We start from the raw sequence: 22,095 nt of genomic DNA, 5'->3' as shown, positions 1-22,095 counted from the left end.
ACTGACAGCCCCCAAATAACACCCTAATTACCAGCGCTAAAAGACCCAAAATATAGCAGAAATGCAATTAAAAAGTTTAAATCTCACACGAGAGGAAGTTTAGGTCTTTATGGTGACCACTATGACTTTTATCTTGCCACAAATATCATTTATACTGTAACAACATACATTCAGTTAATGTGGATAGTTATTTATGTCATTCATTATACGAACTTAACAGGAGTAAAAATAACAAATGCAATCTCACTGCTATCTGTTGGGTTTTTGTCATTGCAATTTCTTTTGCTCTGACCCCTAACGCATTAAAACCGTGCAAACACACGACTGAAAGCACCCAGACTGGGTGTGCTGTGTTACCCACATACATGGGGCAAATTCGCAGTGGAGCTATTCTGCTTTATAATGGCCAGCTTCTTAGTCTGTGTGTACAGCCGAGTATATATTTGTGCTTATGAGACTCTCGAGTCACGCGTTGACCCCCTCATGCTCACGCTACCTCAGACGGGCAGACAGTTTGCAGGATCCCCGCTGAGCCTCTACTGTACTGGGTTACAGTGTGTATGCATGAGTGACCGTGACAGCATCAGCGTTTTTGTTCTCTCTCATTAATCCACGTTTGTGAGCATGGTAAAAACAGGCAGTATACAGACGGAAAGCCATGGCTGGGTCATGCGTTGGGGGCCAGCGGCTGGATTGGCGAGCGTGGTTGGGTTCGTCTGTGTCCGGAGTGGAAATGGAAGGGGGTTGTTTTTAAGCAGCGTTGCTGGGTAGAATACGAAAGTTGGTCATGGATGAGTGAACAGAGAGATTATTATAGTGTATGTGGGTGGTGTGCTTACATGATTATGTCTATGCTTTCATACCATACACGCAAGTAATAATGTAGATGTGTGTCTGTGAGGATTTGTGGCATGACAGCAGTGTGTTCATATGAACGTTTTAATGTTCGTGTGAGCATGTACAGTATGATATTTCGTTCAAGTTTACATTAGTAGATTGACTGTCTCTGTCCTTATTGTGTCCTGCAGTTCAAATTTAGTCATGAGAGTCTAATAAATATTGATTTATTTTATATCAGTATAATGAACATTTAAATAAAAATGCACAAAAATTAAACAACATTCAGATGCTTTACAATCATAAGAATTTGCGTAGAAAGTCTTATTTGTCATTAAAAAGCTAATTTTCAATGTGTAATATATATATGACATAACTTGTTTTTGTATGAAATGTGACCTTAATTTGACAAATTGATTTCTCAAAAAACATTTAGTTTAGCTGTGATCTGATTGGTGCATGTACAAATGTAGAAAAACATCTCAAGGGCAGTATCTCCATCCATTAGGTTTTAACATGCACTTCTATACTATCATCACTACAACTTTTGGACGTTCTGATAAACTTTCATACGGTAAAGCCCAGAGTATAGTGCATGTACATAGATGTTTGACGCATGGGCATTGCGACAAAATGCAATGCATCTTCTAGGCTACATATTACTTTAATACTACATTCTCCTGCAGACACAATGCATGCAAAGGTTTTAAAAATAAATCTAGCTGTGCGCGTACAGCATGCACGCACTGATCTATTGACGAAAATTGCATCGTGCGCACTGTACGCGGACCCTCGCATACGTGTAAAAAATGGACCATACGAACTGTGACGCCTGAATCGCTAGGTTTTAAGCACGGTTATGTAAATTAATGGGTTACTATGAATGAGGTTCAGAGGTAACACAGTGAGTACAGTCTAGGGATGCATAACGATTAATCACGATTAATCTATAGCAGAATAAAAGTTTTTGTTTACATCATTTATGTGTGTGAACTGTGTAATAACTTTGTATAGATAAATGCACAAACATGCATATATATATTTATATATATATTAAGAAATTTTTACATGTGTATTTGTATATTTATGTATAATTTATATTATATATATAAATACTTAATATATAAATATATCGTTTTTCCTAAAATTATACATGCATGTGTGCATATTTTTATATATACATAATTATTATACACAGTTCACAAACATATATGATGTAAACAAAAACCTTTATTCTGCTATAGATTAATCGCGATTAATCGCTATGCATCCCTACAGTCACTGTGTTACTTACTTCTGACCACATGAACACAAATGTCTGTTTTGGGGGTGTTTCCTACTATGCACATTCAGTCTGCAAGGCGCAAGTCATGGTCAAAGCTCCATATACTGTAGCTAGAGAAATAACACATAATTTTGTTCTCAAGGGCAGGGGTTGAAATCCCAGAGCTTAGTGGTACAGGTAGTTGTTGGGCGGCTCAAGGGCGACTAGATAGTGATTTCCTGTTTGCAGCAGGAGGTGGGGAATTGATGCAGTGTTTCTTGCCAGCAGGCTGTGCAACATAAGGCGGACACACCTTCAGGCTGTGTATTTACCCAAGATTCCTATCAGCGCTAGAGAACACTACTCTGACCACGCCAGGACACGTCCAGTACTCCCACCAATATAAATAAACAACACTCAGGGTCTCTCTGTTTTAATCTCTGATGTTGTTGTGTAGAATTTTTCTACTTTTAAATTCTATTTCTTTCATCTTATTTTTACTTCTTTTGTGAGAAAAAGTCCAGGCTAATGTCAATTTATTAATATATAAAGATTATTTTAATATAAATATTCATTAATATATTTATTTTTTTAAAATAATAATATTTAAAGTTAATGTTTAATGCATTCCAAGGAAGTTCCAAGGAAAATAAATAACCGCCCAATGTATAATTATCAGCTTTGGCAATTTGCGTGGCTGTGCTCTCATTCACACGAAAAACGACAGATTATTATTTTTCCAGTTTGAATGAACTCCAAAGATCAGTTAGCAGTCACACAGAACTTTAAAAAAGTTAAACATTTAATGGCTTAGCATATTTGACACCCTATATGTCCATCATTGTGTCTGACCATGTGTGTTAACAATGAGCATGTGGGTTATGTGGGTGATGTCTCGAGGTGTCGTGATGGAACGAATCCTCATACACCACCGAATCACATTGGCGCGCATACTTTCTCAAGTTCATTACGGTCCAAAAATTCCTTTGTCTTTGTGCTTGAACCAGCATGCATCCACACACACACTCCTACACATTTTCACACGCATCCTCTGAGTATAATGAGATCTTGTTAATGCCATGGCAACTGCCAGCTTCCACACGCCGACGGGTGTCATCATTATTGCTTGTTTATGATTAAAAAAAACCCGGCGACCTGCCGTCGTGATAGCGTTCATCACAGTTTGTACCTCTGCTCTGTGTCGGCCAGGTTGCTATGGAGCTCTCACACTATCAGATCACACTCAAGGGATTGTGGGGTGGCATGTCATCACTTCCTCCTCCACTCCCCGCATCTTTTCACGCTAAAGTGTTCGCTGATATCTCTTAGTGCCGGTTGTCCACACTAATGAGTGAGCTTGGCTTTTCATCTGCCTGGTAGATCTCATTAAACACTCTCTATTGTGTTTCGGTCTCCCAGAACCACTAAATGTCACTTCCTCTCCGGCCTATACCCTGAAATCCCCCCCCCAACTTCATGACAGCTGCTCCAACTCTATATTCCAGTTTACTACTATGGGGAGCTAAGAGAAAAGAGCATCACACATGTTGTGTTTGTAACCCCATCTGCCCGGTCGCTGGCCTCAGGGGACGATATATCAGGGGCCAATTAAAGAGGCATTCCCGGAATACTTTAGGAAGGTTGAAAAAGGAACAAGGGACGTTCTCTGTGCTGTTTATTTAGCCCGCCAGCGGCCGCCTTGATCTGAATTTGTGATGGTGCATTGCAAACAGACTCCGTGAAGGGGACAGAAATTGTTAAAATGCACCAATAGGTGGTTACAGTTAAGCAGGGTGCTCCGGAGGCATTTACAAATATAATAAAGAGATACTGCATATGATGCATTTCACGAATGCAAAAAAGAATGACATGTGAGACATTGAATGAGGCAATTCCACATTTCCCGCCTGTCAATAAAACATTTAAAACTCGTCATAAATGGCAACCGTGTCTTCCTGCTTCTAAACTCACCAATCCGAGGATTTCCCTCCAAAGTGAATCTACACCTTTCAACCAAGTAATAAAAATAGTAGGCTGTCAATGACACCACACTGACCAATTGGGACCCTTCCCTCCGATTTACAAAAGCCAATCAACACTTCTCAGGCAGGTGGGATTTGACACATTGCAGTCCGGGTAGATAAAAGAAAAGGTGAGGCACATGTTTCCTGTGTGAAGGGGAAAATTTGTAATACGTGTTAAGGGAGACAGCTCCATCAACACAGAAATCATATGTCTCTGATCTTTGCAGGCTCAGTGGACCGCTCTTTGCTTTAAACGTTGTGTGTTAGTACAAGCCCAAGAACAGAGGATTCTTTCTTCAAACACGCTGGAAGATTGGCAAGGCTTTGACACCGTGTTGTTTATGATGAATTACATCCAGCTGCGTAGCACACGCTTACCTGTCTTATAGATTTCATAGCGCAGCGAGAAGCCCGCCCCCTGGTGGGCGTAGTCGGAGACAAATTTGATGTGCAAAACAGGGCCTGAGGAGATGATCGCAGGGGGGGCGATATTGCTGCAGTGTCTCCCCAACAGATCTGCGTTCTCGGAGTTTCCATCCCGGATCTCGATGAAGTCGTACCTATGAGAAGATCAAATACGTCTGTTATCATGTGAAAGGGACCGGGCACCAGATTGTCGCTTAGATTTATCCATAGTTTGATATTTGCATATAAACAACAAATGGCACACCAACATTGTAGACATTACTTTGAGTTTTGGCAGTAGCAAGTCTTTTTTGAAGGTTTTAGATGGATGGCATTATAAGTCCTTGACATAATGAGTTTTGACTTGAATTGTTTTTAAGTCTCTGGATATGAACTGCCTTGTTAGGGAACATTAATGCACAATGGGATTGTGATTAAAAGGAGTTTGATCTCAATTAACTATGGAATGATGTCAATTATACACACCTAACACGTTCTGGCTGGCTGAACAAAATAGATTCTTTCCATTATAGACCTTTCAAACTTGACCCTAATGACAAGTAATTAAAACTGCAAAAAGCTTTTATTCAAAGAGGCACAGACAATAAGAAATACAAAGACAGGTGTATTATCTGCTCTCTTTTGATAGCATAACACATGAAAAAGAGTTTCTTTTTAAAATACAATAACAAAGAAAGAAACCTGAGTCCAGCTGGCAGCCACGGAGATGTAAAAAGTGCTGCTACTTAGCACAGTGTTGTCGTGTTAATAAGGCTTAGTTTTATGAAGCTGTACTTGTAGAATCGTGCTTGACACCAAAGCGTGACGCCACAAGGCACGCTGTGCCTCATTTAACCTCTTTTTCGAAAAGCCTATGGGCTCTTAGAGCATCTGTAGCCGAGGATCACGGTCTTAAACACTCCTGCAACTTGCGAGACAAACGCACAGACAAAGAAATCAATGAGCCTCGAGTAGGAGAGACGATGTTCCCTTTGCTCTGACATATTCATTGAGCGTGATGTATTCCCGCAGAGAAAAAGGTTTCTTTCCTGCTTAATGGAGTTTCAGTTGTAATTTGTTTTAGTATCATTTTGTTGTTATTTCTAAAAATACATTTTCTAAGAGAAAAAACAATTGTTGGCATACAGTAAAAGTATAGAGCTATACGATGAATGGATAGCAAAGATATTTCATAGATCATAAAATCTCTTATTATTTGATTTTAAACTTTCAATTTAAAGGGATAGTTTACCCAAAAATAAAAATTCTAGCAGATCTATGGCACCATTGACTTCCATAATAGAAAAAATACACTAGTCAACATTTGAAGTGAATCAAAAAGTTCCTACACTCTCAGAAATAAAGGTACAAAAGTTGTCACTGGGACAGTACCCTTTCAAAAAAGTACACCAAAGAGTGCATATTAGTACTTCAAAGATACATATTGGTACCTAAATGGTAATTAGGACCTTTTTTTAAGGGTATTGCCAAAGTGACAGTTTGTACCTTTATTTTTGACAGTGTAAGACAAGAATGGGTTTTGTTTAAGAATTTTATGAAAGGTTTTAATGAACTTTAAATGGTGATTAGTGCAATTCAATGGAAGTCAATGATGCCCCAGATCTGGTTATAAACATTTAAAAAAATATCTTCATTTGTGTTGAGCAAAACAAAGAAATTTATAAATGTTTGGAACAACTCGAGGGTGAGTAAATTATGATAAATTTTTTGGGTGAACTATACCAAATCTGAGCAAAGTTTGAAACAATGTTGTATAAAAAGTAGTGAGGACAATACTGCCGATGCCGATATTTGGATTTTTTAATCGCCATTGGCCATTACATTTTTATCAATCGGCCAGTAAATTTTCTATTACTTAAATTTGATATTTCTAATAAAAAAGAGTCACTCAATGTAAAGCCAAAGTCTGACAGACAGTAAAATGACCATTCATTATTCACTTTTTAACCATACCTGTCAAGTATCCCGTTTTGGCCGGGAAAGTCCCGTATTTTACCCTCCTTTCCCGCCGTCCTCCCGTATTAGTATTTTCCCGTAAATCTCCCGTATTTTAACCTCCGTTATTACAAAATAATTAAGCCCGGGCGGAGTAACAAAAACATCCCCAATCTATCTGAGCTCTGTCACTAGCCTCACGCAAAAGATCCACTAAGATTCCGCTAATCCACTTCGTGTTTTTCCGCCCGCTCCGCAGCATCTCTGTGTCCACTCTCTCCCTGGAGAGCGAAGATGACAGTTTCTGAAGTTCATTGCATTAACAGGTAGATTTATTACATTATATCAGTTGTTAAACCGGATAATTACTCATTTGGAAGTTTGTTTATGTATTTCTTCCGGTAATGATTTGCTGTCGGTGTTCTAAAAGTGCTAGCAACTTAGCAAGCAAACTACAACAAAATAACCACATTCTAAGTATTATTGCTTGTCTAATGGATTTAATGTTCCCGATCAGATCTAAGTTAATATAAACACTAAATATGCTGTTGTTGGCACACTTTGTAGACAAAAAAAACCACCAATGCAATGCCTTCACAAAATAAAGACAGAGAACGGAAAGGGAGGCTGGTAAAGGCAGTTCAACATTGCAAACGTGGATTCAAAGCTTTATCAAGCCAGCAGGTAAATCATATAGCATATTTATTGTCACACTTTAATTCTTGTTATTTATTATATTTCCCATTTATAATCACTTGTAATCACTTCTAAGTTAATGCTAGTAATATTGTAACACATCATATATTTATATGCATATTCATTTTCTAAATGTTCTCATTACAAAGAAAAGTGAATGGTTTATAAATAATTTTGCCATTAAGGTATAATGCAAAAGAAGTTAAATTAAGGCTTTTTAACCTAATGCCAGTGGGTTTTGGACAGATGCAAATTTGTGTGTATTGTACAGTATGAGTGTGACTTATGAAATGTAGTTTTCACAGAGCTTTGTGTTTCACCAGTTTTCTTGCTATTAATTTAGTTTGTTTAGTTAATTTTAACACAATTATCAGTACACTAAGGTTTAAAAAAATTATCCGGCCCTCACATCGTGCCGTTATTTACCATCCGGCCCTCAGCGTAAAATGAGTTTGACACCCCTTATACCATTTTGTGTTGTCATTTAGGCTATAGCACCAGTCTTAAAATGTAAGGGATATTGAAGCTTGTTTGGGTTGGGGGGACTGCTCGCGGTTAGCGCCAGAAAATTTCCCTTATTTTCAAATCCAAAACTTGACAGGTATGTTTTTAACATGACATTATGTTGTTTCACACACAACACCACACTAGTTTAACACACTTATTCAAACAGTGCCATAAGATGTCAGATCTACATTTATTATGTCTTGTAAAAATTTTAATATTGTAAAAAGTACTTTAAAAGGGTGTATTTATAAATGTTATGCATAACTAATGTTTTATTATTATTATTTACACTAATTTTCTGTTTGTCTCTTGTTTACTGTGATAATTTTTGTTTTATATCGGCCTCATATCGGCCATACAGCTTGATTTAATATAGCCATCGGCCATAAAAAAACATATCGGTCGACCTCTAATAAAAAGTATAACCTCTGCACTTTCAAAACTCTGTTTGTTTGATTGTTTCTTATGTGTATATGTGTATATGATATGGATGTGTATATGAAAGATGCATGTATGTATATATAAACATCCTGATTCATTGGTTTTGTGAAAAAGAGCTGGACCTTTGTTTTGAGAAGAAGAGAGAAGTTTATCTTGGGCGCTAAAAGAGCCAAGCACTCTCCAATCAAACATTTATACAACACTCCTCATTGCTATCACCTGATCTCACACTGCCTGTCATTCTCTTCCTTCAACATTAAAATAAACTCTGTGATAATGGATGAAAACATGACAGACAGTGAGAGAGACATCATTTCACTGGATCATTTCACATAGACAATGGCAACTGCCTTCAACTACTCGGTTGCTCCACTATCATCTAGAACATCTCATCCACTGTTTTAATACCAGACTAATGAGGAGATTTACCATCTTTCAACGCTAGTCCTGATCCTGGTACAGACCTGCAGACATCAATAGATTAAAAAAAGGCATTTGGCTGATGAGGACCACCTAAAATGTCCTCACAAATGTTTTTAACGTGTTTACAATGTGCATAAAGCAAGAACACACACACACACACAAACAAACGCATCTGTTCTGCTATAAATCAATTATATAAATAAAACTTTTAGGTGCTTTGATTTGAGTTTTTCTTTGTCTGAGACTGTTAAACTGGTTGATTCGTCACCGTCACCATTTAACTAAGATATAAACCCTGCTACAAAAGCCCATTCACCTATCACTGAGAACACATGCTGTGCAGGGCCATTACAGTCACATGAGCAGCAAAAATCAACACAAACACTGGCTTGTGTTTGCTGCTGCAGATGCAAAAGTAATTAGATTTTCATGGATCTTAGTACTGAATAGTGTTTGGAGAGAAAAAGCTGAAAACGTAAATGTGCACTAAAACATTTTCGGTCAATGACTGATTTCCTTTTCTTTTAATTTTGCTTTATTTCACTTTTACTTTGCACCAGTCAGTGCAAAGAGAAACAGGCTTTGTCACCCGAGTTTTTTTTACCAAGGTAGTTAAGTATGCATATGTTCCCCTCCTACATAGAGCAGCTTGTTATTTTTCAAGTGTCTTTTAATGCTATCAGGCAGTATATGTTTTCACACTTGCATAGCAGTCAAGCATCAAAAGTTTCTTGCTGATTTCAGATGAGCCATTTATCCTTACAGGGTTCCCACACCTTAGTAAACTTCAAATTCAAGGACCTTTCAAGGACTTTCCAGGTCCAACACCTCAAATTCAAGGACTAAATGTGGGGACACATTTCAAGTGAGAACAAGGTTACATAGTGTTACATTTTTGAAAGATACATTGTTACAGTTCCCTTTCGAGGGAACTCGTGCTGCGTCACTGCGGTGACACTTTGGGGATGCATCCGGGGTAAGTGCGTCTAAATGTGTATATCCAATTCAACAAATGTTGAGGCATAACAACAAAGACAGGGTGACGCAGGAGCCAAGAAGTATATCGCTATCTGAAATATTGCCAAAGACGGCGTTACAGGGACGCAGGAAGTATGGCAAGGGAGACGCAGCGTCTCGTGCCCTTCTCAGGGAACAACAGTTACATACGTTACCCGAGACGTTTTCATTTGTCAAACACAACTATGCAAAAAAGCATTTTGGTATTAATCAACATTCGCATACAGAACATATAAGCATTTAAAGCGAACAGTTTAGCACTAGTTTTTAAAAGTCTAAAATGTTTATGATATTATTAGGGATGCACGATATATCGGCCGACATATCGTTATCGGCCAATAACTGCTTATTTTTAATATTATCGGTTATCGGTCTGATAGCAAAATTAGGCCGATAAATGAAAGCCGATAAATGATGGATTATTTTGGTTTGTTGAACCACTTCACTTGCTCATTGCTGGCCATGTGAAGTTTTGATTGGTGCTTTCTGTGACATAGCACGAAGATGACACGTGTTGCGGGCTTAAGAAGAGTAAGCTAGTCTAGCGCAAAGACAAGATGTCCGCGGTCTGGGAGTTTTTCATTGTGAAAATAATATGAATATTTACCGGCCTATATATATATATCGGTTATTGCCCCCCAAATATAAAGAGTTATCGGTTATCGGTATCGGCCAAAATTTCCATATTGGTGCATCCCTAGACATTATCCTACACAACAGGGAATTATATGGATTTTTTTCCAGAAAACTTCTTGCATAAAATAGATTCAAGCACTTTCAATGACCTGTATCTTTGTATGTATATTTTCAACAACTTCCCAGGGCCTTGAATTTTCCCCCAGATTCACAAACTTTCAAGGGAACCCTGTTCTTAGTGACACAAGGCTTTGACAGCAAAATACTGTAAATCAGTTTTTATAAAGTGAAATTTGGCATTTCTGAGATACTAAGATCATAGAAAAGCCTGACATTGATGGACTAAAATAATGGGGGCTCAACCACCAAAGTATTGGTTTGGGGGCGGAGCTCCATGTTTGCCTGAGCAATGTAAGTTATAAATGCTTATTTAATTAATAGTTTTTCAGGGAAAAGTGTTTATTCATTGCATTTTTTGTTTTAATAACACATAAATCCACACAGAATTTGTGGTACATTTGCCTTGATCCCTGTTGATTTCTGACCCGGCTGTAAATGTTTTAACAGGCATTTCAAAAGCTTGATTTGTGTCAACTCTAAATCTAACTAATTTCTTTAGCTTCCAATAAAAGATGGGCAGATACTCTGGCAAATATCCAAAAACATATGCAAGTCTAAAAAATAAACATCTGCAGATTCGCTTCACTCCAGGGATTCTCATCCTTTGAGCAAAAGTAAGTAATCATGGGTTTTGCATAAAAACCTCAGTTTTACCCAGCGGAAGTATTAAACTACTTAAACTGGCTCTAAAATATTAACTGCTTGTTTGAGAGAATTCCCAGACCACGCTCAGATCGGCCATTTGCTCGGCCGTAAAACCAAACGGCAGAGAACGAAAAGAATGGGGGTTGATATTGCCTTCCGAAATTTCTGAGAAAATTGTAAGCATGTCATTTATCAAAAAAAAGATCTGAAGTATTCCTTTATAAACCAACTTCACTGAATACATGCCCTGTAAGCCTAGCAACCCTATAATGGTCATAACACTCATAACAGCCATGTGATACGTCCCGCCTGACCCCCTGAGTCCAGTCCACCTTCACACCATCCATTGATTCTTCATTACAAGAGGAAAACGCACATTGATCAGAAGAACCCTTGGGGAGAGCAACAGAGTGATGATATCATCCTGTACTGTTCGCCTCGCTCGGGAGGATATCTAGCTGTGTGGTCAAATGTGTTCATTTGTCAAATCTGTCACGGAAAAAAACACACGCCGAAAAACTGCTGTGTAAAACTATTTCCTTAGTAGAACCTCATGCCAACCATCAGCAACTAAGAGGCCAGTGCCTACATGCTGAGTTAACATAGTTTCACTGCCATCCCTTGTGAGGGTACCGCAGGAACAAAGGCAGATGTCTCCGCCTCCAGCTGGAAACGGTGGGGTGTCACAGGGTCTGTGATCGCAGCTCTGCATGTAGCCGAAGTTGAGAGGCTAAAAATGCTCTCGGGTTATCGTCAGTTCGGATCTCCCCCTTTATAGATGACAAAACCTCAATGTCACAGAGCACCAGTGTTGATGGCAACTGAACGACTGGTCGACTGATAAGTCTAAAAAAGACCTGCGTGGTTGAGATGGCATCGGATTCGCCTGACCCTGATCGAATGTACATTTTAGGAGGTGTTTAGTAAGGGATAATGTATAGGCAACCGGCTGTCTGTACATTATCCCGCTTATTACACCGCTATTTACCTCATAAGTAAGGAACATTAAATATTGATTTGAAAAATTTTATTTGCTCATTTTTAATAAATGCAGACATTGTGCGAGGAAAACCCATTTATTTTCGGTTTTAAGATAAGATAAGATAAGACGTTTAAATGTCATGAACACACTATTTGGTTTAATCGTTTGTAAATATAATGTCATATATGGTATTAAAAGACATATTACATTTTTGTGTAATATTAAACTGTACCTGATTTGCAGCATCTTGCAAATGTTGCGACTGGCCAATCAGAATCAAGCATTCCAACGATCTGTGTAATGAATCTCAAAGGTTTTACCATGCAAACTGTATGACAGCAAAGTGCACAGCATTCGTGAGATGCCAACAATGGACAGGTCAAATTTCTTGAGAACCACAAATAAGACTATGCAACCTTAAAAAAAGTTTTCAAAAATGTGTCTGGTTGTTAAGGTTAACAACCAGACACAACCTACCCTAATCCTAAAGTTTTGCAGACCATAAAAAGAAAGCATTGGCCCTTTGACATAAGAGGTCCTTTTGGAAACCAAAATGTTTTTTCTATGGCGTTGCTTGAAAAAAACTTTATTTTTAAGAGAAAGGTTAGAGAAAACACACCCCAACTACATTCAATTCAAGCTATGTTTGGTACTGTGTAATGTTATAATTTATTAGGTGAAATAATCTCTAAACTTAGTATATAAATGTAAAGCATAAATTCCTCCTTGTAATGAACTCAAGGATGTTGTTGTTCTAGTGACAATCCCCAGAAAGAAATCATATGGCATATGCATTTTTGTGCATTAATATTTTGATTAGATAATATCAAAAACTGGAATACAGTGCCTGCGGGAGGAGAAGGCGAGTGCGGATGGAGAAAAAGATAAGGATGAAAGTGATAGAGAAAGAGAGAACCATGACTTTAACCTGCTCAGCCTTGTTTCTATATCCATGTCAGCTCTGCTGATTGCATTACAGATATATCATAATAAATCAACCCATGCTTATTTTATTTATTCCACAATTATCTATTTATAACTTTTAGGAGCGGGACACATTTGATGCTGTGCCAAGGAGGCGTGCAACAATCTGGTGAATCAGAATGCAGTCGGTATGACAGTTCATGCAATGATCTCTCTTGTGTAAACTCTGAGCTGTTGCCTGTAAACTCCAATACATCAGCTTGTCTTAAATTGCATCTGGTCTTTGTCATCTACCTGCTGTGGCAGAGAGCAATGAAAGGCCACTCTGGATTCCACCACATTATCAGGCACTAGTACTAGAGGAAAAATCCTATGCTCATCCCTTCCTATTTTTCCCACTCATCTGGCGCTTTTGTGGAATAATGGTTTCAAAACCTAGCAATTGCCTACTGTATGTAGGCAGCATTTATGGCACGCTCCTGAATGTTCAATAAGGAAATCAGCCTGTCTTGTTTGAGATAGCTCACTTGGTGTTTAGCAGGGAACCAACGTCTCCATGCTTTTCTTTAGTAAGCCCACATTCAACGCTATCTATGGTGTGGTCTCTGCAGAGCATTGTAAATGCTGTTGAGGGAGCGTTTGCAGCAGCGGTGTGGTCGGACTATCAACACTGTTTACTTCATCTAAGTCTGATGAGAGTGAGGGGGGAATGTAAAATAACGGGCCGTGCTTTGGGAAATGACTCATTTTAATCAGACCGAACGAACGAGCACAAGTGAAGAAAGAGACAGAGATGGAAAGTAAGACAGAGGACAGAGTAAGACATGAAAGTAAATAAGAGAGAGTGACAAACATAACTGGTCACCACTCACCATTCTATTTTAGATGATTTTCTAAATGCTTTTTAATTGTATTCTCACTAGGCTTCTTAAAGGGACACTCCACTTTTTTTTGAAAATATGCTCATTTTCCAGGTCCCCTAGAGTAAAACATTTCATTTTTGGAATCCATTCAGCCGATCTCCGGGTCTGGCGCTACCACATTTAGCATAGCTTAGCACATTAGCATTAGCATCACGCTCAAAAATAATAAAATATTTTTCCTATTTACAGTTGTGTTCAAAATTATTCAACCCCAACTGAAATTGATTGTTTTGGCCGGTTTGACATTGATTTTGATCATTCAGTCATCCTGCTTACAATTACATCAAAGAGGCATGTGTAGGTCAGACAAATATAACATAACATTTATAATGAAATAACCACAAATGTCTTTTCTGTGCTCACATCATTTTCAGTTTTATTCAACCCCCAAGTGACATTCAATCTTAGTACTTAATACAACATCCTTTTACAGTTAAAACAGCTTTTAAACGTGAAGCATAGCTTGACACAAGTGTCTTGCAGCGATCTACGGGTATCTTCGCCCATTCATCATGGGCAAAAGCCTCCAGTTCATTCACATTCTTAGGCTTGCGCACTGCAACTGCTTTCTTTAAGTCCCACCAGAGGTTCTCAATCGGATTTAAGTCTGGTGACTGCGATGGCCACTTCAAAATGTTCCAGCCTTTTTTCTGCAACCATGCTCTAGTGGATTTGGAGGTATGCTTGGGATCATTGTCCTGTTGAAAGGTCCAACGTCTCCCAAGCCTCAGGTTTGTGACGGACTGCAACACATTGTCATCCAATATCTCCTGGTACTGAAGAGAATTCATGGTACCTTGCACACGCTGAAGTTTCCCTGTACCTGCAGAAGCAAAACAGCCCCAAAGCATGATTGACCCCCCACCATGCTTCACAGTAGGCAAGGTGTTCTTTTCTTCATAGGCCTTGTTTTTCCTCCTCCAAACATAGCGTTGATCCATGGGCCCAAACAGTTCTAATTTTCCACAGAACACTATCCCAAAACTTCTGTGGTTTGTCCACATGACTTTTGGCATACTGCAGTCGACTCTTCTTATTCTTTGGAGACAGCAAGGGGGTGCGCCTGGGAGTTCTGGCATGGAGGCCTTCAGTATGCAGGGTGCGCCGTATTGTCTGAGCAGAAACTTCAGTACCCACATCTGACAAATCTTTTCTCAGTTCCTCAGCAGTCACACGGGGACTTTTTTCCACTCTACGCTTTAGATAGCGCACAGCAGTCGCAGTTGGCATCTTTTTTCTGCCACGACCAGGAAGCGTTTCAACAGTGCCCTTTGCCTTGAATTTGCGAATGATGCTTCCTATGGTGTCTCTTGGTATGTTTAACATCTTTGCAATCTTCTTATAGCCATTGCCCTTCCTGTGAAGATTAATCACCTCTTCTCTTGTCTTCCTGGACCATTCTTTTGACTTCACCATGTTTGTAACCACACCAGTAAATGTTTAGAAGGAGTTGAGTATCACAGTCATTTTAAAGCTGCCTAATTGGTGCTTATTAGGCTTTATTGCTGTTCCCTGACATCCATAGGTGTTTTCAATACCTGATTGAAAACACTTCAATGAACCTCTGTTCTTCAGAGTGGTAGTTCTTTAAGGGGTTGAATAATTGTGTCAATGAAGAATTCACAAAAAAAAACATTTACTACTATATTACAAAACCAATTGATGTCATTTTAGTTGCATATGGTTCTTTAAGAAGTCATTGTAGGATTTCATTCTGAATACAATTACAAATGTACACTAAATTCCCTAAAACCCTTAACAGCATTGGGGGTTGAATAATTTTGAACACAACTGTAAGCTAAAAAAAAACATTTTCTCCACAGGTTTTTCCAAATCCAAATAATGGACCACAAAAGTAGATCACTCATCATTTGTGACTTAAGTCGCATGGTTAAATTTGTAGCAATAGCCAACAATACATTGACATTGGGTCAAAATCAATGATATTTTCTTTTATGCCAAATATCATTATGACATTAAGTAAAGATCATGTTTTAAATAGCATAAATTTTCTTAATATTTATATTTTTTCCACCCTCAAACAAAGTTGTATTTCTCCCAAATATTGTCCTATACTAACAAATCATACATCAATGGAAAGCTTATTTATTCAACTTTCATATAAAGTATAAATCTCATTTTTAAAAAATGTACCCTTATGACTGTTTTTTTGGTCCAGGGTCACATTTACTTTCGTTGCATTTCATATGCTAGTCTACGCGAGTCAAAACAGTGGAAATGGAAGAAGTAAGAGACAATGTGACAGACAACATGGGTGTGGTGGCAGAGAGACAGACTAAACTTCATGAGGAAACCCAAAAGTCCAGCCAGTTTTTAGCATGTGTGAACATAAACATTTGTCAGTCAGTACTGGGAGGTTTGTCTGGATATGATCTCCGAGCTGCATAATCATATTTGACAGAGAAAGTGATTCAGGTTAAATAAATTAAGTATGGTGCTTAAGCTGTCAATGGAGCCAGTTCGTGTCCAATAAAATGATACTGAGCTGTTACTACCTCAGGATCACCTTAGATCAAATAAATATTGTTGTTAAAGTGTCTTAACCACAATATGTGTGAAGGATAACATCTTATAACAAATCCAGGGCCATAACATGCTGTAAACATCCGCTAAAAGAACAAGGAGATAAAGAATTTGTTAAGAAGTTGCATTATGTATTCCTATGAGAAATTACTAGCTAACAGTTTTCATGCTAGTCCAAGCTAACTTGCATAACCATCCTGTTCACCGATGAATACTGTCTATGTTCACCCTAAGTAAATCAAACGAAAAACATCTAGTTGGTTAAGTACATCTAACTCTTGCTTAGACATAGCCATGTATTAACATACTATACACTTACTGTAGAGTTTAATGGCCCTTGCTGTTGTTAGGGTGGGCTTGAATGCTTGTATAGTCTACACTAGTGGTACACTATTACTGCTCAGCGTCTGTTATTATCCCTCCGTGAGTCCCGGCAACACAACTAAACTATCTGTCCACCTCACAAAAACTTTGTTTTAAAATCTCTCCAGCATGACATCTGTCTTTTTGAGAATTGTTTTCTCTGCTGAAGCTAATGGGAAAAACACAACTGTATACTTGTACAAATGGCTGCTGTGTTTGTTTGTTTGTGCTAATGGATAGATCATTTTATGAGTTGTTTATTAAAGACTTGTGTTTACTGTGCAATAACAAATTAGGATCTTGTTGGATTCCAAAATAGCTCGATACTCTGAAATTTGACAGCCTGGCCGAGGGAAAAAAACATCTTGATTGTATTTTCCTGTAGTACTGTACAGTAAAGATTGACGTATAATTAGTATATTTGTAAGGCACACAGATCAGAATTCACAGCTGTAAAAGTAGCTGTACCTAGAGTGAAATCATAGGCTGTAAATAACTGTGGCTGAGACGGTTACAGGGCTTCACAGTGAGAGAGAGAGAAAGAAAGAGAGAGAGAGTGGGAGCACAGGTTCAAGGGGGCGATCAGCTGAGCCTATATTGCTGTAGTCACCCTTATCAGCATAGTTGCCAAGGTCTTATAGCTCAATTTAAACCCAATTTTCCTCTCACCGCCAAACAAACCATACAAATGTAAGGTAGCTATGATCAGCTTACATTCTCCTTCACTACAGCAAAACGTGGTCTCTCTTGATCCTGTGAGCTTAAGGCAAGCATAACTATCACTACTGCTCATATTTAGGGTTAGGGATTTAAACAAACCCCTAAGTATTAAACTTTGACTTGTAACTCCTCCCACACTACGGAGGCTATAGAAATAAATCAAACCTCAAATATCTGGCTTGTTGAGGAAAGGCTGCCAGTACTTTCAAATCCCATAGGCTTCCTTAAAAGATGCAACCTAAGCCATATCTGTGCACTAGAAAATATAAATGACATTTGGGGGGGCTCATTTGGCTTACTACAACAACAACTTCATATAAATGTCCTGGCTAGGAACCATCCAAACAAGGCAGTGACTTTTTGTACAGGCACAGAAAAAAAGTCATGTTATTAGTAGAGATGCACCGATATTAAATTTTGCACCGATATCGATAGCCAATTATTCAGACTGATATCTGCTGATACCGATGCTGATAGTTAGGTGATTATATTAACTTGCATTTACTCAATTCTGAATATTACATTACATGTTATTCATTCATGTAATGACCATTAATATTGAACATTAAACTAGTGATGTTTCTTTAAATTTTCTATACACAGACAGTCCTTTCAGAAAATATTTTTTTGTTGCGGGCAAAAATCCTTGATCTTGCGGCACGTTTTCTTAAAAAATGCGATGGAATATGCGGGATATTTATGCAATTTTATGCGATGAAATTGTGGAAACTTGCAAAAATTGCTGCGCTTGTGAGAGGTAAATGCAAAAAAAAATTCTTGAATGATTTTTGCTACCCGTTCTCACCAAGATGCGCACAAATGACACGCAGTGTGATTATCGTGCAATAGATATGCCAAATTCCGATTTTGCGTGCATATGATACGCCAGTCCTTCCCATTCACTTATATGGCGAATCGTTTTGTGACGTTTTATTTATTGTTTTCTCATTTGTTTTCTGCTTTTTAAACCATTTTCGCTTGGGTTTAGGCTTAGATTTCACATTTGTTTAAGCAGGTTATTTAATATACAGGTTTCTCTATGTTTGTATCTATATTTAAGCCATGGTCGCTTGGAGTTGGGGTTAGAGTTGGGGTTTGGGTTAGGATGTCATTTTTATATAACAAAAAGTTGTTCTAACCCTAAACCCAAGCGAAAATGGTAAAAAAAACAGAAAACAAACGAGAAAACAACAAACAAAACGTCACGAAACGATTCGCCATATAAGTGAATGGGAAGGACTGGCGTATCATATGCACGCAAAATCGGGATTTGCCGTATCTATTGCACGATAAGTCATTTGTACGCTTTTTGGTGAGAATGGGTTGGATTTTTGCTACGAAAATGCAGGGATTATAAAATCATGCAAGTCCCGCATATTTTGCGCCCCATATATTATGCGTTATATCATGCGATCGCATAATCACGTTTCTCTGGAGGGACTGCACAAAGCTTAAATTCGACCATATATCGGCCATAACTATTAGCTGTTTTTAAACTATCAGCCGAAAGCCGATTATCACCGATTATTGGCCGATTTATCGGTGCATCTCTAGTTATTAGTGTAAGGATGTTAGCCTAAGAATTACTAACAACAATATTAAGCAATATTGAGCTTTGTTTACTAATGCAAGTGAAAAAAATCCCAGTCAGAGAAAAGCATGCAATAAAATGCGTGATGTAATTTACTGTACAACATCTTCTGCTATACAAGCAGAGACAGAGGAAGAATAAAGACAAAAATAACAACACTACTGTGCCATGCACAAACCACCAAGGAGGGAGCAAAGTGGGGAAATGAAACATATATCAAGCCTTCCTGTCTCCTCCTTTTGATCTCTCTCTCTCTCTGTCTCTCTGTCTCTCTGTCTCTCTCTCTGTGTTGCCGTTCTCAATGAAAGTGCTCAGAGAAGCGACTTTCAACAAAAGCTTGTAAAAAATGAATGCTTAAATCAACAAAGGAATGTCAAAAGCCCTCCCAAAATTCACTCTTTAAAAACACTTCTATGTATAATTAATGGATCCAAAATGTTAATAAATGCCGAAAGGACAGAGGGCAAAATTCAGTGAAAAGAGTGAGAGAGCTTGAAGTGGCAGGTTGTGACAGACTTTGTGGCTCTGCCGAGAAGTGTTTGTAAAGCACGACTCACAAACGTCAAAGCCTTCAGTTGTGATTGCTAATTCCCCCTGAATTTGTCCTATTTTATGAAACAAGCCTACCCAAAGTGTGAAAGTGAAGCAAAACTTTGACGGCATCATCCTGTATATTTCTGTGTAACATGTGCCATGCATTTCTTGAACACGTTCCATGCATTTCTGCTGCTGTCCAACAGAGGGAGGAATGGGCACAGCTGCCAGTGAAATACATGCTTTGAGCTTAAGCCTGCACATGATTCCCAGAAACGCGTGTCAAAGCTTTGTTTATTGGATATTTAATTAAAGTGAAGAGCGTTTGTAATGTCGACTCTAGAGCCAGACTCGGGAAAGCATTATGGGAAGGCTCCCAATAATCACTAGGCGAGACTGGAAATTTCGGCAGTCTTTTCCAAATCTTATCGTTTGAGAAAAAGGCATTATGAGTTATAGCAGAATTAATTTGTTCATTAAAAAAAGCATGATTGCCCTGGGTATATGAAATACAGCCTTATTAGAGCGAATAATTTGCTGTTCTTCTTCACGTTCCATCTGCTTTGATGTCTGGGACCCATAGCCAAAAAACAGACATCTTCAACTGTGTCAGAGGAAATATAACTCACCTTTGATATATTGACTGTTATATGTACTGTAGGAAGCTTTAGATCAGGGGTCTCCAACCTTTTTGTAAGAGCTACCATAATGGATAAAACTGGGGAGCTATTTATAGTCTCTGATAACATTTTTTTTTTGTTTTATCAGTGTTTAAAATGTTATCATACATAAAATAAGCCAAGCTTATACAAAAATATATAATAAATAAATAGTAAAATTGAGGCTGTTAATAGAATGTGCTTTGGCGGGCAACTTACAGACTCATGTTGGAGATCAGTGCTTTAGATGGACGCGGCACACTTTCATTTTTTAACACATTATTTGTAGTGCATGGATTGTTGTACAGTATGTACACAGCCTTTGCACTTAAAATGTCATACTGTATTACTAACCTGCAGTCGAGTTTTTCCAGTTCAAAGTGAGGGTTAAAGTTTAGGACGATACGCTGAGACGGCTCAGGGGCTGTGATGATCCATCTACAGTTCTGATGGGGTGGATACTCCAAAGGGTAACCGGGCGTAGTGATGTAGCCGGCGTCACTGGCATCCAATTGACCACCACATGGCTCTGTGGAAATGAAAGGTGAAAAGGTGAGATGCAAGAAAAGATAAGACCCCGCACACTACCCATACTTGCAAAGATTATTTATTAATGAAAATGTTTCGATCCACTGACCTATATCAGGCTTACATACAATGTTTTTAAATACCCAATTTCCACCAATCCTAACATTACTTCATCAAATGCATGGATTCAAATATACAATAAGAGGCCATTAAACATTACATTACATAAATCAATTAAACCCAAGGGTAATAAAATAAAGCAATATAACAATTCACATCTTAGCAAAGGTTTTCAATATCAACTCCTCTAGTCAAACAAACACTCAGAAATACAAAGAAGGACAAAAGGTGAGTTGCAACATTTGTGGCTCACACAAATGATTAAATCGTAAAAATTCAATATGATCCAATCCCTTTGTTTCGCATCAGCACAAACCGACCAATCAGAAAACACCCTAGCTGCCATACATTGTTATATACAACATCTAGCAAACAACTGTATCATTGGCAAGCAATCTGCAAACATTAGGACACAATCAGCATCACTATCAGTCTTTCTTTATAAAAACTGCTCTATTACACAGGGCAAACTATTCATTGACAGGAAGCGTGTCCACATGAGGTTAAAGGTCAACCCAATGCTGTGAGCTGTCCAATGTTCATCCACAAAGATCCCTTATTGTAAGGGGAAAAAATGAACAGACAGTGCTCTCTTCCTCTCTCCCGTGCCTGTGTTTACCATTTTCTTCTAGGATAACCCCTGAGCTCCCAAAGCTCAAATAATTGATATTGCTTTCATTAATTATTGCTCTCATCGTAGTATGGAGGCACAGCTGTTTAACCTCCAGTAGAGCGTTATGATGTCAGCTTGCACCGAACAGACATGTTCACGGAAAGGATACGCATGAATGTTTAAGGTATGGAGATGCTGAAAGATTCAGATCTTTCACATTCATCAAAGTCAAACAACTCGTCTTGTCTAGCGAATGGGACACATTTTGTTCCAAAACTTAGTGGTTACTGTAAACCAACAATGCAGCACCGGCGAACATATGCCAACATGGATTGTGCCTTTACTTGAAATTCAATATAAATGCACCGCAACCAACATGCACAAAGTTGACGTTTCAACGTCACACGTAGTGGCCCACTGGGGACGCTGGGAAAGTGTTCAGAGAAAATGAAACTTTGATTGACAGTTTGAGGTCTGTGGCGGTTTCCGCGCTACTTTCTGTGAACAATTACAACTCATCTGTATTGCACGCTTGATCTCTCACTCATTCACTCTTTCTCACCGATGGAAAACAAGACACTTGCACCCTCTTACACCTTCAGTATTCACGCTGCATTCAAATG

General features: G+C 38.4%; 1 protein-coding gene across 2 annotated transcripts in view; it reads right to left on the bottom strand.

Moving 5' to 3' along the window:
- Positions 1-22,095, bottom strand: part of nrp2b (neuropilin 2b) — a 77,588-nt gene that overhangs the window by 48,353 nt on the left and 7,140 nt on the right. For both annotated transcript variants that reach the window (XM_055215433.2, XM_055215432.2), the window contains exons 2-3: positions 20,566-20,740; positions 4,504-4,685 (exon numbers count right to left, since the gene is read on the bottom strand). In XM_055215433.2, the coding sequence (XP_055071408.2) occupies positions 4,504-4,685; positions 20,566-20,740 (357 nt within the window). The remainder of the gene's footprint in view (positions 1-4,503; positions 4,686-20,565; positions 20,741-22,095) is intronic.

The sequence above is a fragment of the Misgurnus anguillicaudatus genome, chromosome 17 (genome assembly GCF_027580225.2).
Source record: "Misgurnus anguillicaudatus chromosome 17, ASM2758022v2, whole genome shotgun sequence".
Taxonomy (NCBI): Eukaryota; Metazoa; Chordata; class Actinopteri; order Cypriniformes; family Cobitidae; genus Misgurnus; species Misgurnus anguillicaudatus.
The sequence above is the reverse complement of the archived record's forward strand: the minus strand, read 5'-3'. Positions and strand labels throughout refer to the sequence as shown.